This window comes from Nannospalax galili, unplaced genomic scaffold (assembly GCF_000622305.1).
Source record: "Nannospalax galili isolate Female #2095 unplaced genomic scaffold, S.galili_v1.0 scaffold229, whole genome shotgun sequence".
Taxonomy (NCBI): domain Eukaryota; kingdom Metazoa; phylum Chordata; class Mammalia; order Rodentia; family Spalacidae; genus Nannospalax; species Nannospalax galili.
Window position 1 is genome coordinate 774,126 of NW_008360328.1, and position 16,369 is coordinate 790,494.

Genomic DNA, 16,369 nt, shown 5'->3' on the forward strand with positions numbered 1-16,369 from the left:
CTAAAGGCCTGCCCCACCAAGCCTGGCTTCAGTTGTCTTCTTGATACCTGTGCTAGATAGCTTTAGTGTCAACTTGACACACCTGGGTTGAGGGAGCCTCAATTGGGGAATTTCCTCCATTGGACTGGCTTCTGGCCATGTCTGTGGGGCATCTTCTTGATTATTGAGTGATGTGGGAGGGCCCAGCCCACTGTGGGTGGTGCCACACCTTGGCAGTTGTATTAGAGAGCAGGGTGAGTTGGGGCCAGAGGACCAAGCTAGTAAGCAGTGTTTCTCCATGGTCTGTGCTCCAGCTCCTGCCTTCAAGTTCCTGCCCTGAGTTCCTACCTTGGGCTCCCTGATGAACTGTGACCGGGGAGATGTAAGTCGAATAAACCATTTCCTCCCCAAGTTGGTATTGGTCAGAGTGTTTTGTCACAGCAATGGAGAAACAAACTAGGACAGTACTTCTATATAAATGTTTAATGATGTAAACATTTCATATATCTGGTTCTTTATCTCAGTACTTCAGGAGCTTTTCTATCTTAATAAATGTGTAATTATTTACTCATTGTTCAAGCAAGCAGTAAGGTCATTGAAATTCCCTCTCATTTCCCCTCAAGCCTTCTCCCCAATACCCAAACCACCATCAACAAGCAGATCTTTGCTGGAATTGTTTTTTGGCAGGACATTAATAGAAGTCTAAGCATATTTATATTGTTTATAGAGATGAAAGATATGATATTTATAATGTAAAAGCAGTCTGTTACCCCATCCTAAATCCCATTCTCCAAAGTAACCACTCTTAGCTATGTAATTCTTTCTTCTTTTTGTTTCTATATTTTAAACTTCCCATATACATAAACATCTCTTGCTTTTCAGTATTATCTATTTTATTTTTATTTTTATTTTTTTGTCTTTTTGAGACAGGGTCTCCCTGTAGCCCCAGCTGTCCTGGAACTCACTATGTGGACCAGGCTGGCCTTGAACTCACAGAGATCTGCCTGCCTCTGCCTCCCAAGTGCTGGGATTAAAGGTGTGCACCACCATGCCCAGCTTCAGTGCTATCTTTGTTGTTGTTGTTGTTGTTGCAGCTTTATAACTTTATTTGAGCCTCGGCGGTTAGTTCTCATCCACATTGACTGTCTGTAGATTTTTGAATGTGGTAACAGGGACACAGGTTACCAAGGTGTACAGCTTGTTTGGTGACTCCTCATCCTCATTACATTTTCTGGACAAACGAACACGGATACGATGTGGAACATTCCTTATTCCTTTGGTCCAGACAGCTTTGTTGAGCCTGGTATCAATGCACACATCTGGAGTTCTCATCTCCTTCATGGCCTGGTATCAATGCGCACATCTGGAGTTCTCATCTCCTTCATGGCCTGGTGTCAATGCGCACATCTGGAGTTCTCATCTCCTTCATGGTGAATTTCTGGATTTCTTTGCGTGCCCGAGGGGCATGTTTCTTAAAGCCCACTCCACGGATGTGCTTGTGAATGTTGATGGTGTATTCCTGGGTCACCACCTCGTTGATGGCAGACGGCCCTTCTTCTTCTTGCCTTCTTTGTGGGAGCCATTCCGCTGGGCCCAAGTTGGAAAGCAGTGTTACCTATTTTTAAAAATATTTTATTTTTTTTATTTGATGTGTATGTGTATTGCCTGCACATGTGTAAATGCAATGCCCACAGAGGTCAGAAGAGGGCGACAGATTCGCCTGGAACTAGAGTTATGGACAGTTGTTAGGTGCCACGTGGGTGCTAGGAATTAAACCTGGAACAGCCAGTGTTCTTAACCACTGAGCCATCTCTCTGGCCCCAATGTTGTGTTATCTATTGCATTTATTTATTTATTTTAAAGTTATTATTATTTATTTATTTATTCATTTACTTATTTATTGTGGGTGGGGAGAGCATTGCAGAGGACAGCTTCATGGGGTCTGTTCTCTCTTTCCACCCTTATCGCCTTTTTCTGAGTTCTGTGCTCAAATTCAGGTCTCCATGTTAGAGCAACAAGTGCCTTTACCCACTGAGTCATCTCCCTGGCCCAACTTAAAGCTCTTTCATGTGCTTACCTTCTGCCCAATCAATCACAATTGCTTATTATTATTATTTTTTCTTTTGAAACAGAATCTCATGTAGGCCAGGCTGGCTTTGAACTCACTACATAGCCAAGATGAACTTGAACTCCTGATTTTCCCACATCTACTTTCCAAGCACTAAGATTACAGGTGCACAACATCATGCCTAATCCACTCAGTTATTTTTTTAAAAAATAATTATCTGGTGTGTGTGTGTGGGGGGGTATATGGGCACATGTGTGTGGGTGCACACATCCATGTGTGCCCATGTAGAGGCCACAGGAAGATATCCCATGTCTTTTTATTGCTTTCCACATTATTTTTTTAGACACAATCTCTTATTAAATCTGAAGCTTGACATTTCAGTTAGGCTAACTGGCCAGCAAGGTGCTGGGATCTGCTTGTCTTTGGCCCCCAACACTGGGTTATAGGCATGGGAAGCCATGCCTGGATTTTGCATGGGTGCTGGGGATTCAAACTGAGGTCCTCTTGCTTTCACAGCAAGGGCACTTACTCATTGACCCATCTCCCTAGGCCCTCACTAAGTCTTTTCTCATCCTTCCCATACAACTTTTTTGAAGCTTTTGGTTATTCCCTATTTAATGTTTTCTTGGTCCATTCAGTCTTCTATAACAAATACCATAGATAGGGTGGTGTATCAGTGACAGAAATTTATTTCTCAGTGTGGAGACTGGCAAGGCAGGATCAATAATCATCTTCCTGATTCATTACTGTGCCTTCTTGCCATGTCCTCACTTGGCGGAAGGGCTCTCGTGGGTAAGGGCATGAATCCAATTCATGAAAGCTCCACTCCATTTTCATGACCTAAGCACACCTTATCCTAATCTGTTTCCTGCTATTATAACAGAACACCACAGACTGGGTAATTTAAAACAATAGAAGTTTATTTGGCTCATGGTTCTGGGTACCATGCTGTGTCATGACATGGTAAAAGGTACCATATGCAGAGAGAGAGAGAAGAGAGAGAGAGAGAGAGAGAGAGAGAGAGAGAGAGTGCGTGTGTGTAAAGAACTTCAAGACCTCTTATAACAGACATTAAGTCATTCATGAGGGCAGCACCCTCATGACCTAACACCTCACTAGACCTACCTTCCAACACTGTTGCATTACGGATTAATTTTCTCACAGGTACTTTGTGGGGGACACAGTCAAGCCATGGCACCTCCTAAGGGCTCTGTCTGCAAACACTGCTACCTTGGGGTTAGGATTTCAGCATAGGAATTATTTTGGGGTGATGCGAACATTTAGGCTATAGTGATTATATTAATACAATTGTATAAATATTATTCAAAGTAAACCATGTAAAATGCTGTGTTTACAACACTTTCTCTCTCTCTGGAATTAATATTTGCCATTTTGGCAATTTGGGGCTGGGTTGTGTTGAGAATTCTTTTTTAAAAAAAGATTTATTCCAGGCCAGTTGGGGCTACAAGGAGACCCTGTCTCAAAAAAGACCAAAAACAAAATTTAATTATTTATTTTATTTATTTTAAGCATATGAGTGTTTTTCACCATTTGTGTGCCTGGTGCCTACAGAGGCCAGAAGAGGGGTCAGATCTCTTGGAAGTGGAGTTATAGGCAGTTGTTAGTCACCATGTGGGTGCTGGGAACTGAACCTGGGTCCCCTGTAAGAACCACTAGTGCTCTTAACCACTGAGCCATCTTTCCAGCCCTGAGAATTATTATGTTTAAAAAGATTATTTTTACTTTATGTGTATGAATTTTTTACCTGTGTTTAAGTGCATCCATGTTGTGCAGTGCCTGTGGAGGCCAAAAGAAAGTGTCAGATTCCCTGGAATTGGACTTACGAATGGTTAGCCACCATGTAGATGCTGGGAATTGAACTCAGGTCCCCTGGAAGAGCTGCCAGTGCTCTTAACATCAAAACCATCTCTCCAGCTCCTAATTATCTTTTTTCATGCTGGGAATGGAACCCATGACTGATTTGGGATGTAGGCCCCAAGCTCTGAGAATTTCCATTTAAAAATAATTATATGCCAGATATGATTTGCTCACCTATAATCCCAGCAGTTGGGAGGCTAAGGCAGGAGGATTTTGAATTTGAAGTCAGCCTGGGCTATACAGTGAGTTTCATTTTAGACTGAGCTAAATTTATAAAACCAACTTAAAAATATGTCCAAATTCATGAGATATTAAAGGGTTGGTAATATGGCTCAATGGTAGTAGGGTGCTTGCCCAGCACACATGTGAGGCCATGGGTTTGATTCCCAGCACTACAAAAAGAAAAAGAAAGCAAAGCAAAAAAAAAAAAAAAAAAAAAAACCAAAAAAAAAAAAAAAGCCTCAAATCAATTAGCATTGTAGGCTGAGGTATAGCTCAGTGGTAGAAGGCATGCCATGCAAGAGGTCCCAGGTTCAATCCCCAGTGCCAATATAAATAAGTAAATAATAAAATATAATAGCTCTGTGTTTAACCTAATGTTAGTTGTATGAACTATACATGTACAGAGTAAAATGTTGGGAGAAAAACATTAAAATACTAATACTGATTTTTCTTAAAAATTATATTTTGGTTGATTCTAGTTTCTTTTTCTTCCTCCCCAGTTTTTCAAAATAAAAATATAGTATTTTTATATAAAGAGCTATTTAAAAAATTAATAAACATTATAGGCTGTCTTCATTCTTCCTATGGACAATATAATTAATTCTTGAGTGTATATGCATGTGTGTGTGTGTACATGTGCATGTGTGTGCATGCTGTCTTCATTCTTCCTATGGACGATATAATTAATTCTTGAGTGTATATGCATGTGTGTGTACATGTGCATGTATATGCATGCATGTGTATGTGTGTAGAGGCTAGAGGACAACCTTGTGTGTCATCTTTGGGTACCACCTACTTTTCCTTGAGATGAGGTGTCTCACTGATCTAGAACTCGCCAGATAGGTTAGGCTGGCTGGCCAGTGAGCCTCAGGGATGAATCTGTCTGTCTCTTATCTCCCCAGTGCTAGGATTATAAGTGTCTGCCATTATGTGGGTTCCTCAGGATTGCACTTAGGTCCTTGTACTTGCAAGGCAAGCACTAAGATATCTTTCCAGCCCTTAATAATTTACTACTTTTTGTGTGTATTTGTGAGATACGTGTATGTATGTATGTTCACATGTGTGAGTGCACCTGTATGCAGGTTTGTGTGGAGGAAGTTGACATTGTGGGTCTTCTGGGATTGCTCTCTACTTTATTTGAGGCAAGGTCTCCTGCTGAGCCCATAGCTCACTGATTCTAGTTTGTTTACCTAGCTAGTTTACGCTGAGGATCCTCATCTGCCCCTCATGCTGGGATTACAGGTGGGTGCTGTGGGTTTTTATGTGGGTTCTAGGGATCAGAAGTCTGCTTCTCATGCTTTTGCAGCAAGCACTTTATTAACTGAGACATCTCTTCAGCTTAATATCTTAATTAGTATATAATTCTTATTGTTGGCAATATTTATGACTATTTACCATGCCCCAGGTACTATGCTAAGAAATGTAAATAGATGCTGTACTGGATAGGTTTAGTGTCAACTTGACACACCTGGGTCGAGGGAGCCTCAATTGGGGAATTTCCTCTATTGGACTGGCCTGTGGCCATGTTTGAGGGGCATCTTCTTGATGAGTGATGTGGGAGGGCCCAGCCCACTGTGGGTGGTGCCACCCCTGGGCAGGTGGGCCTGTGTTGCATAAGAAAGCAGACTGAGCAGGGGCCAAGGGAGCAAGCCAGTAAGTAGTGCTCCTCCGTGGCCTGTGATCTAGCTCCTGCCTCCAGGTTCCTGCCCTGAGTTACTATCTTGGGCTCCCGGATGAACTGTGACCCGGGATATGTAAGCTAAATAAACCCTTTCCTCCCCAAGTTGGTATTGGTCAGAGTGTTTTGTCACAGCAATGGAGAAACAAGCCAGAACAGATGCTTTAATTAAATATTTGTACCAGTTAAAAAAAATGAACACAGTGGAACAGAAAATATCCCCCAACCCTGGAAAAATGAAATTATAAAGCTAGTACAAGAGGGGACTGGAGAGATGACTCAGCAGTTAAGAACACTGCCTTCTCTTGCAGAGGACCTGGGTTCAGTTTCAAGCACTTCCCCAAATGAGACTCCCTCAAATAACTCTGGGCTGTGTCAAATTGACAGCTAAAGTTAACTAGGAGACTAGGTAAGCATTCAATGCAGCCATCTTATTTTAATATTGAGACAAGATCTCACTAAGTTGCCTAGTTGCTGGTCTTGAACTCACTCTGTAGTCTAGTCAGTCCTTGAACTTGTGATCCTCTGGCCTCAGCCTCTTTAATAGCTGGGGTTACGGATTTGTAACACCAGCTCTAGCCTGTAAAGCTTTTTGGTTTGACAAAAGAGTCCTGAATACAAATTCCCACAGCACTAACGTGTGATTGACATTCAGTGAAATTCACCCATTTTGAGAACAGTCTTGAGTTTTGACAAATCTGTACACCCACATAACCAGCCTCCAGATTTCTCCTCTCTTCTCTGTGTTTTTTCTTTCTCCTCCTCCTTCAGCAGAATCTCACTGTATAGCCCAGACTCATCATCTTCTAAGTGTCTGACTCCTAAGAGCTGGAATTACAGGTGTGCCCAGATATTTTTTTAAATTGTGGTAAGATACACTTTACATAAATGCTCTCTACTTACTGCTCTTTAAGAGTACAGTCTCATAGCATTAAACACATTTCTTTTTAAAAAATATTTCCTGGTGCACGCCTTTAATCCCAGCACTGGGGAGGCAGAGGCAGGTGGATCTCTGTGAGTTCAAGGCCAGCCTGGTCTACATAGTAAGTTCCAGGACAGCTGGGGCTACAGGGAGACCTTGTCTCAAAAAGACAAAAAAAAATTCCTTATTTTTATGTGTATGAGTGTATTGCCTGTGTGTATGCCACCAGTGCACCTGTTTTGTGCAATGCCCATAAAGTCAGAAGAGAGCATCGGATTCTCCTGGAACTGGAGTTACGGACAGTTGTCAGATACCCTGTAGTGCTGAGAATTGAACCCGGCTCCTCTGCAAGAGCAGTCAGTACTCCTAACCACTGAGCCATCTCTCCAGCCCCAATTAGACACATTTCTTATGCTGTGTGGCCATTGCTGCAGCCCACTCAGAAGTTTTCATCTTGCAAAACTAAAACTCTGAGTCCAAATCCAATAACTTTCCATCCCCTGCTCCTCACAGCTGCCCCTGGAAAACACCATTCTACCTTTTGTCTTTGGGAATTTGATTTTGATTTTTTTTTTTTTTAGAATTAAAATTTACCACAGTACCCATTTTTAACTGTACAGTTTGGTGTTAAGGAGTGGCTTCTTTTTAAGGTAGTTTTGTGTTTAGCTGTGAGCTTGAAAGCCTCCAAAAAACAGTAGCTTAAACTGTTGGATGGTCCACAGTTGCCTCCATTGTCACCAAGGGCCTGGGCTCTTGCTTCCTATATGCTTGGCTATTTCTGACCTGCATCTTGGCACATCATAGTCCAAAATGACTGCTTCCTGCTGTTAACCCAGTTCTAGTGACATGAAGGTGAAAGGGAGAGAAAAGTACATTTTCTGCTTTAGAGTACAGCATAGAAATGACACATTTTCTTTTCTTTTTTCTCTTTTTTTTTTTTGTGTGTGTGTGTGTGTGTATGCACGCGCGCTTATGTCCCATTGGATAGAACTTAGCTACATGGACACATCTGCTGTAAGGGAGCTGGAAATTTTCATTCTGGGCCACATTGTCAGTCCATTTCCGTTTGAGAAAGAAGAGAAGAAGGCATGTTGGAGAAGCCTACATGGTGTTGGCCACAGCTTCCTTACCTCGCAGCTCATAGCCGACTGAAAGCAATTCTTTGCTTCTTACTGGCTTGGGGACCCCTTCAGCCAGGAGCTGGGTCTTTCACTCTTAGTACAGACCAAGATGCATGCCGGTGCTTAATGTGTGTTGTACAAATAAAGGATTCCATCCCAGCCACTGCATGGTAGAATTACTGAAGAGGGATCCTGAAGAGTCTGATCATTAGAGTTATCTACTTTAAGTGTCCACATTCTCCAACCACTCTTCAGAATTCAGGAACTGTATTATTGTAAGCCTGATGATTGGGTGGCCTCCTTCTGGCCACACCTAGCACCAAGCATGCTCCACCTCTACTGCTGGCATCAAGGCCCTTCCTGGGCTTGGAGCCACACTTGGCCTCTATAGATCTCTGTCGTTGGGCTTATGCTGCCTTCCCAGCAGGTCCATGCCCACCTCTGCGGCCCCAGATCTTCCCTTTGCCAAAGAGATATACCGTCCCTCAAGGGGTCAGGGGAGATGCTAGGCCACATAGTCTCCTGAGGTCAAGAGCCCTAGATGAGGAAAAGCTGTTCCACCTTTGTTCTGAGTCTGCTTGGGTTAAGCAGAAAAGAGCTGGAGACTCTCCAAGGCAGGAGTCAGAGGGAATCCAGCCCCAGTGTGCTGTCACCAATACAGGGGGAAATGATTTAGCTTGGAATTGGTTTCTTTTACCTGGAAAGACAAACATGCCCTCCCTAGCACAAACCCTGCAAGTTCAGGCAAGAGTTGGACCTTATGCAAGGAGGCAGGAGGATACATGTTGAAGGTCCCCCAAGGTGAGGCTGTGATTTCTTGTGGGTTTGTCAAAGTCCCCATGTAATCCCCTTGGCCTTCCCAAGAGATTCATGGATGTCAGAGAGACTACTTCAATGATGCCTTGTGCTGTCTGTCTCTGTGACTAACTCATTCAAAAGCAGGATATGGAGAGGGGCATTTGTTTTTAAACATTTGTAACAAACTTAAAAAATTTTTTAAGTCTATGAGTGTATTGCCTGCATGTGTATAAAGTGCACCTGTGTTGTGCAATGCCCACAGAGGTCAGAAGGGAGTGTTTGATCCCCTGGAACTGGAGTCAAAGACAGTTGTTAGCTGCCTTGTGGGTACTGGGAATCAAACCTGGATCCTCTGCAAGAGCAGTCAGTGCTCTTAACCTCTGAGCCATCTCTCTAGCCCCTCTTTTCTTTCCTTCTTTCCTTCCTTCCTTCCTTCCTTCCTTCCTTTCCTTCCTTTCCTTCCTTTCTTTCCTTTTTTGAGATAGGGTCTCACTATGTAGCCCTGGATGGCCTGGATGGATCATGATAGACTTGTTCTAGTTCACCTGCTGCTTCTGCCTTCTGAGTGCTTGGGACTTAAAGGCATTGCATTACCACACCCCACCCATTTTTAATAAACTTCAATTTTATTTATTTATTATTTAATTTTTTGTTCTTTTGAGACAGGGTCTCCCTGTAGTAACAGCTGGCCTTGACTCTCTATGAAGACCAGGCTGGCCTCAAACTCACAAAGATCCACCTGCCTTTGCCTCCCAGGTGCTGGGATTAAAGGCATGTGCCACCATGCCCGGCTCCCAATATATTTGTTTATTTAGTGTGTGTGCATACAGGCCTGTGTGTACCGTGGTGCAGGTGTGAAGATCAGAGAACAGATTTCAGGAGTTGGTCTCTCCTTCTACCATATGGGTTCCAGGGATTGAACTCAGGTTGTCAGCCATGGTGGCAAGTGCCTTTACCCACTGAGCCATCTCACTGGCCCCAGTAAAGGGGCATTTGATATTCTTGAGCAAGAGGATTCCAGGCCTTCAGGTAGGGAACCAGATAGCTGGAGGTAGAGAGAGGTTAGAGGCAGTGAGGGAGTGAGTGGGATATAAAGACAGGGGCCCTAGTCCTTTATAAATGCCCAAACAACTACAGATGTCCTACAGCCTCTATAAGACCAGCTCTTCTGACTTGACCAGAGGGACTGATGGCTGACCTGGCTGCTGAAAGCCTTTAACCTCCCTGTCCATGTTTTGGTCTTCCTGGGTTGGTTTAGGTTACAAGACCTGATGGCTATTTCTCCAGTCTCCTTCTCTGCCCTCCTGCTCCCTGTGGTCCTCTGTGGCTTCTTAGGCTGCCCTTATCCACTCCAGGCCTTGGAGTCTGCTACTCTGAGATAGTTGCAGAGAGCAAACTCATCTCCCCAACATCAGAGTATGGCTGCAAAGCTCTCCAGGAAAACAGTGCCCGGTGTGACAAAAGCCACACACAGGTGCCAGGGTCTCACACTGGACTCTCATCTGAGGTTTACCACCTGGCTTCCCAATTCCATCCAGAAAGAACTTTGGACTTGGCCTCTAAATGATTCAAAGGTGGGGATGTTTTAAACATGCCTGATGTATGCTAAGGTGCTTCTTACCCGGACTCCCCTCCTTGGCATGACACTTGCAGCTTCAAGGAAGAGCTGAGCAAGGAACCTGGGTCTTGAGGGTGTCCCTTCCCTGGATAGCTTGAGGCTGGCAGTACCTGCCTTATGGTGGCTTCTCCTGACCTGTTCTGGCATGATCAACAAGGGGAGCCAAGGTGGCAGGAGGCAAGCAAGTGGCATTAATTTAGACCAGGACCTCAAGAAAAATCTTCAGAAAATTATTCTCTCCAGTGCTAAATACTAAGTGACTCAGCATCCTCCCTCACATTGCCTGGCAAAGTAGGGTGGGCTGACTCAGTCTGTCTTGTCAGTTCACAGTGACCAGAACCCATTATGACCCTGTGGTTCCCATCCAGTCTCAAACTCAAGAGGGCACCTGGTGTCCATTCACACTTCACTCATTACTTTTGAGGAGAGAACCAGGGATGGGACCCCATGTTCCCTTTCTATTCCAGAAGGGACAGAATCCACTCCCAGCCCTTTCTTCCATGATTGCTTTTATATGAAAGCCAGCCGCCTACCCCTCACATTGCTCCTGTTTCCGAACTCCAGTGTGCACCCTCTCAACAGTAGATGGGGCTTAGGGTACATTTCTGAAGAAATGGGAAAAAAAGGTAGGCTGCACACCTGAAGTGCCAGAGACGTTGACTTCAGCCCTTATGTTGGCAGGTGAACCCATGACTGCATCCCGATGAGTCAGCAGAGGGAACAGACATTGATCTGGGCAAACGTGTCATGTTAGAGTCACTCTGTCATGCAATGGCATGTCCCTGTGGGAGGGGGCTGCAGAAAGTGAGAGGGAGAAGACAAGGGTACTCCAGTGTCTCTTTAGATCTCCTGCCCACAGGGCACCTAGCCAAGCCAACCAAGTTGGGGACAGTGGAGGAGTGAAGCAGAGATGGACGCCCGGGCAGACTCCAGAGACTTGGTTTTATTGTGCATTTCTTTTTCCTCAGTGAAATGCTATAAGCTGTGGACAGGACTGTACGTGGTGACAGGACAGGCAGAGCTGCTTGGCGAGGTGAGTGTTAAGATAAGCAATCTTCCAAGGAGTGTGCACCCCAGGTCTCACTCCATGATCTGTCTCCAGCCCCACAAAGTCTCAGAGGAGGCAGAGTGCAAGGTTCTGATTGTCTGGGGCTCAAGGATAGCCAGAAGGGCTGGCACCAAGGGGCAAAGGAAAGAATGAAGAATCTCCCTTAGCAAGCTGAGTCAGTCTGGGTGGCTCCAGGACTCCTTTCCTATACTGACTTAGGGCCTAGTCAGAGTTCTAGAAGTTCTTGGGAGCTTGGGATAGCTGGAGAGGGGGCTGGACCTCCTTTGCCACCCTTTTAGCTACTGGCTGTAGCAGTAAGGGACAGCAGGCTCATGTTTTAGGTGAGTGGGGATGGCCCCTTACCTCCTACTCCCTTTTCCAACATTCCCAGGCTGAACCTGCATTTCACTGAGTGTGCCCTGGCTAGGAGCCCCAGTGGTAGGAAAGGGCTTTTACGTGGTGGCTGAGAATGCTCTTGTAGAATCTCAGTTCTCAACCTCATTGGAAGGGGAACACATGCTCAGCAGTGCTCTGATATCTATGATCTTGAGGCACCCTCCCTGCCTGCTGGACAGTAGTTTCAGCAAGCGTATGACTGCACTAGCCCAGACACCCCAACTCCTTCATCTAGGTCTTTTTCAGACCTCTTGCCTGGTTGACAAGAATGGCCCCTCAAGGATTAGTATCCCATCACCCCACTACCCATCCTATGCCCTTACTCTCCATCAGATCTCCAATCCTGGCTTCCTTTGTTGCAAACTCCAAGAGAAAAGGAAGGGCAAATGCTAAATAAATAGACAGAAGCAGCCCTGGAACAGAGTACAAAAAGACAGCCAGGGGGATGCAGAGAGGTGAAGTGGCAGGGAGGGGTAGGTGACAGCATGCAGCACTGAGATTTCCTTATGAGGGACAGACTCCCTGTTTCTCCCCAAGGCATTCGAGGGATTAGGGGGAGGGAGTCAGCTAACTCAGAGAAGCAGGATCTTTGTACTGGGCCTTCAGGCTTCCTGTTTCTCCATGGACCCAACCAGTCACAGAGAAATGAAATCCGTGGCTTGGAGGAGGGAGAGAGAGAGGAGGAGCAGCAGCAGCCACGAGGTATTCTGAGCCAGTAGGTTTATGCCTTCACACTTGACCAACTTGTCTGTGGAGAGAGAAGGAGGCAGAGAGAGGAGAGGGACCAGGACTTAGATAGGCCATTAAGAGGCTGGCGCCATCAAATCTTAGCTGCCTCAACCTTATGGTATGACAGAACCAGTGATCTTTCCCAATTGCAGATTCCTCAGCTCTTGTAGATGTAGCTTCTTCAAATGTTACCATATATCATCACAAGAAAACTTTGGCGGGGGGGGAGGTAGTGCTGGGGAAAAGGATTGGGGAGGCCATGTGACTTGGCTATAGCTGAGGGGGAAGTTTCTATGACAAAGATCTTCGGGTCTGGCCCCTGCTCTTTCCACACTGATATGGAGAGCAGTGGTTCCTCAGAGGACCAGGCAGCAGTTAGGAGAGCATGAAAAGGCTAGAGGGCCCCTCTCCCTTCTAGCTCAGCTAATGGAACTGCTGGTTGTGGCCATAGGCAGATTGGTTAACTCTACTCTGGCTAGCCTGAGTATTTCATCTTGCTTGGGGACTTGTCTCACCTCTAAGCACAGAAACATTTTGATTGGAGACCCCGGGAGTTTGACCAGAGACTCGAAGCTCACACGTGTAGATGCCTTCATCTTTGGTGGTGAAGTTGGCCAAGGTGAGGACCTTTATGTGGGGCTTGCTGGAGAAGTTGATCCGGGAGCGGTATGTGTGTTCCGGCACTCCAAGGGTGCCAGAAAGCACATGCTTCTTTTTCTCTCGGGTCAGACTGAACTCATGCTGGATGGGCAAGTTGGTGTTGTTCTCATGACGGCAGTCCAGACGAAGGCTCTGGTCTACCATGCAGGCTGTCAGGCTGGTCACCTTCTGTCCTTGGGACACCTGCAAGACTGGCACCAGCAGTATGTTCTTTGAATTGGGGAAGAGATGCAGAGCAGGGGCCGCCCACCCAAAGGAAGAATAGACATGGGCCTGGCCAGGAAGGGCAGAGGGTCTGCTCCCATTCCCTTGCCGACCCCAGATTCCATCTCTAGTCTGCTTAAGCTGTGGGCCCATCGGTGTGTGTCAAGGATAGGAGATCAAGGGGAGTTCTTAATTCCTGTGTGGAGTTTCCAGTTTCCCAAAGACCACCGCATACAGGCAGATAGCGAGATTGAGCCCTCTGAGGCTATGACAAAGAGGCTACTCCCTGAAGAGAAGGAAGCCAGATGCCTGAAATGCATGCCCTGCCCCTTGCCCAGTACCTGCTATCAGGAGAGTGATGCTGATGGTTGGGTTCATGGTGCCAAGAACTCCGTCCTGGATTCTGGGGTGGAGACAACTGGGAATCAACCAAGAGATAGGTGTGTTCACATTTACTCCCAGGGATGGGGGCCCGTAGGAAACATGGTTAATGCCTAAGCCCCTCCCTTTGTCTCCTCTCCTCCCCAATTCTCTTTGAAGGTGACACTGCCACTAACTCTTTGCCACTGAGAAAAAGCAAAGGATGAGAAGGAACATGCTCTGGGATGGTATGTGTCTGTCCTGGCCATGGGGCACTTCCCTGCTATGTGACTTTATCTTTACCATTTTTCTCAGGGATTTATGACCTAAGATTGCCTAGATCTAAAACAATTTTTTTTGAGACAGCATCTCCCCTATGTAGACCAGGCTGGGCTTGAACTCACAGAGAGCCTCTCTCCTCTGCCCCCTGAGAGCTGGTCAAAAGCTATTTACGAATGAATGAGGCGCTCTGAATCATAGATGTGAATAGGGTTGTTGGGGCTTAAGAAAAATGGCAAAAGTCTTCTATACTGTGCTCCATTGTAAGTGATCTAGAAAGATTAGTAGCTAGGGATGAGGTCAGGTGTGCGTCTAGCTGAGGTGCTGTCATATAGGTCTGTATCTGACACGGGATGAGAAGCCACAGTGCTTTTGCATGTAAGCTAAAAATGCTTGCAAATGGCCAGCTCTGAGGTAGGGGGGCTCCTGAGGCTGCAGTTTTCTGGTCCAGCTTTCAGACCTGCCCTAGGTAGGTTTTCTGCCTTCCTCCAGTGCCCCCAGCTGAAATGCAAACAATATGTTGCGGACAGAGAGCAGGTAGCCTAGCCTGTCCTAGCCCAGGAGAGGCACGAGTCTGTTACAACGCCCGGGCTCCGCCTTGGCTGCAAACTCTGGGTGCTCAGGGTGCGCCACCAGCCAACATCCATGGCGGATATGACTAGAGTCCCTGGAAACGGCCACTACAGTGAATATTCTGCCTACTGGGGTGGAGCTGCCACCCTGAGCAGGATCCTGAGGCGCTGTTGTGGAGAAAAGGGGCTATTTGTTTTTTTGAGACAAGGTCTCCTTAAGTGGCTCTGGTTAGCCTGGAACTCGGGATCCTCCTGCCTCCACCTCCCGAGAGCTGGGAGTGCTGGGATTACAAGCATGCACCACCATGCAACGCTGTCATAGGGCTTTGATCCGAGGACATTCAGTAATGGAGGAAGGGATGCGGAATTGGGGTCTAGGAGAATGGGGAGCACTAAAGGGAAGAAATGGGGCTGGAGGATCCCTGTAGAACAACTAGATGAAGGTGTTGAGCGAGGTAGCAGAGAGAGAGAGGTGCAGTCTTATTTCCTCGGTCCCAGCTCAAGCAGTCCAGACTCAGCCAGGCTGCCCCCCTCGCCAGTCCCGTCCGCCTGGCCCCACCTTGATACCATTTCCGTATTTCAACCCTCCTTCACCAACTGAGGTTCCCCTTCTCCCCCTCGCGTTCTTTCCAATGCCCCTCCCTCCACCCGCCCGCCTTCCACCCAGTCTCCTCCTGCAGCACTGCGGTCTTACCTGCGGTGCCCCACACCCAGCCAGCCGCGAGGTCACCCGGCCGAGACTCCCCGGCTTGCCACCGTCCCTCTCTCCCTCTATTTGCGCCCCCCTCTCCATTCCTGTGATCTGGGCTTGGGGACGTCTGGGTGGAGAACAGAGCCAAACGCTGTCCTAGGTGTCCTTCCTCCCGGTTCTTCTCCAAGGCCCAGTCTCAAAGCAGGCGATTCCTGCGCAGCGTCCCACTCCCGCCCTGGCTTGGGATGCCGGTCCCTCCTCCAGCTTCTGCGCCCCCATCGCTGAACGCCCCTCAGATCATTTCCCCAAGTCGCCTCTGGAGGGCATGTACCAGCGCCTCTGCGGCTGTCCCTGCGCCCGGGTCCCTGCCGCCTCTCACCTGGACTTTGGTGCTCTGTAGCTGCAGCCTCCTCCTGATGCACCACCGCCACCTCCAGTTGCTGCACCCTGCTCGCAGCCCGCAGTTTTCACCAGGGGTGGGGAAGAGGGGGAGCGGGAGTGCCTCGGGGTTCAGCCAATCAGAGGCTGAGGTGGAAAGAATGGAGGGGGTGGCGGGGTAGGGCGGGCCGGAGGCGCTGTGTCTGGGTATGGGAAGGTGGCCTACTGCCACTGAAGGGGGACCCTCAGCTCTATGGCTAGTTGGTCTGGCCAGGGACAAAACGGTTTGGGGAGCTGGCATCAGGGTGGAGCAGCCCAAAGAACATCAGCTTCCTCCCCAGGCTCCCCACTACCTCCCGCACTGTTTGCTCTCCTTTTAAGGCTGTAACCCTTTCTCTGATAGAATCTTCAGAGGTCTCAACAAGCCAAGGGTAAGGAGACTGGGGGGAGGCCAGCTCTAGGCTGGAGCCTTGCTTTTCCAGAGCCTCTAGTGACAGCTTTGACTTTGGAACCTTGTCTTTCTCCAAGGGAAGTTAGTTGGATGTTTTTTCTTTTTTTCAATATTTTATTTATTTATTTATTTATTTATTTATTTATTTATTTATTTATTTATTTTTAATTTTATGTGTATGAGTGTTTTGCCTGCATGTAAGCGAGTGCAGCCATGTCGTGCAATGCCCGGAGGTCAGAAGAAGGTTTCGGATTACCCTGGAACTAGAGTTAGGATGGTTCGTAGTGGCCATGTGGGTGCTGGGAATTGAACCCGGG

The 16,369-nt window shown here is 47.0% G+C and overlaps 1 protein-coding gene and 1 pseudogene across 2 annotated transcripts; both read right to left on the bottom strand.

Annotated features, from left to right (window-relative positions):
* Positions 1-1,101: 1,101 nt before the first annotated feature.
* Positions 1,102-2,849, bottom strand: LOC108490327 (annotated as a pseudogene).
* An 8,358-nt stretch (positions 2,850-11,207) lies between these two features.
* On the bottom strand, positions 11,208-15,729 carry Thy1 (Thy-1 cell surface antigen). Of its 2 annotated transcripts, none has more exons than XM_008825996.3 (4): positions 15,603-15,729; positions 13,663-13,739; positions 12,973-13,308; positions 11,208-12,476 (listed from the first exon to the last, which is right to left on the bottom strand). In XM_008825996.3, the coding sequence occupies exons 2-4, from the start codon at positions 13,697-13,699 to the stop codon at positions 12,364-12,366; spliced, it is 486 nt and encodes a 161-aa protein (XP_008824218.1). In that variant the 5' UTR covers positions 13,700-13,739; positions 15,603-15,729; the 3' UTR covers positions 11,208-12,363. The 2 variants fall into 2 exon arrangements, with proteins under 2 accessions (XP_008824218.1, XP_008824219.1); XM_008825997.3 differs by having other exon boundaries at positions 13,663-13,724; positions 15,603-15,713.
* Positions 15,730-16,369: the final 640 nt, after the last annotated feature.

What these genes read in the sequence shown, in the direction of transcription:
- Thy1 (XM_008825996.3), bottom strand. Translation starts at nt 13,699, where the DNA reads ATGAACCCAACCATCAGCATCACTCTCCTGATAGCAG. An exon ending in CATCACTCTCCTGATAGCAG is followed by an intron (nt 13,309 to 13,662) that starts GTACTGGGCAAG and finishes TGCTGGTGCCAG; the next exon opens with TCTTGCAGGTGTCCCAAGGA. An exon ending in AAATGTTTCTGTGCTTAGAG is followed by an intron (nt 12,477 to 12,972) that starts GTGAGACAAGTC and finishes CTCTCTCCACAG; the next exon opens with ACAAGTTGGTCAAGTGTGAA.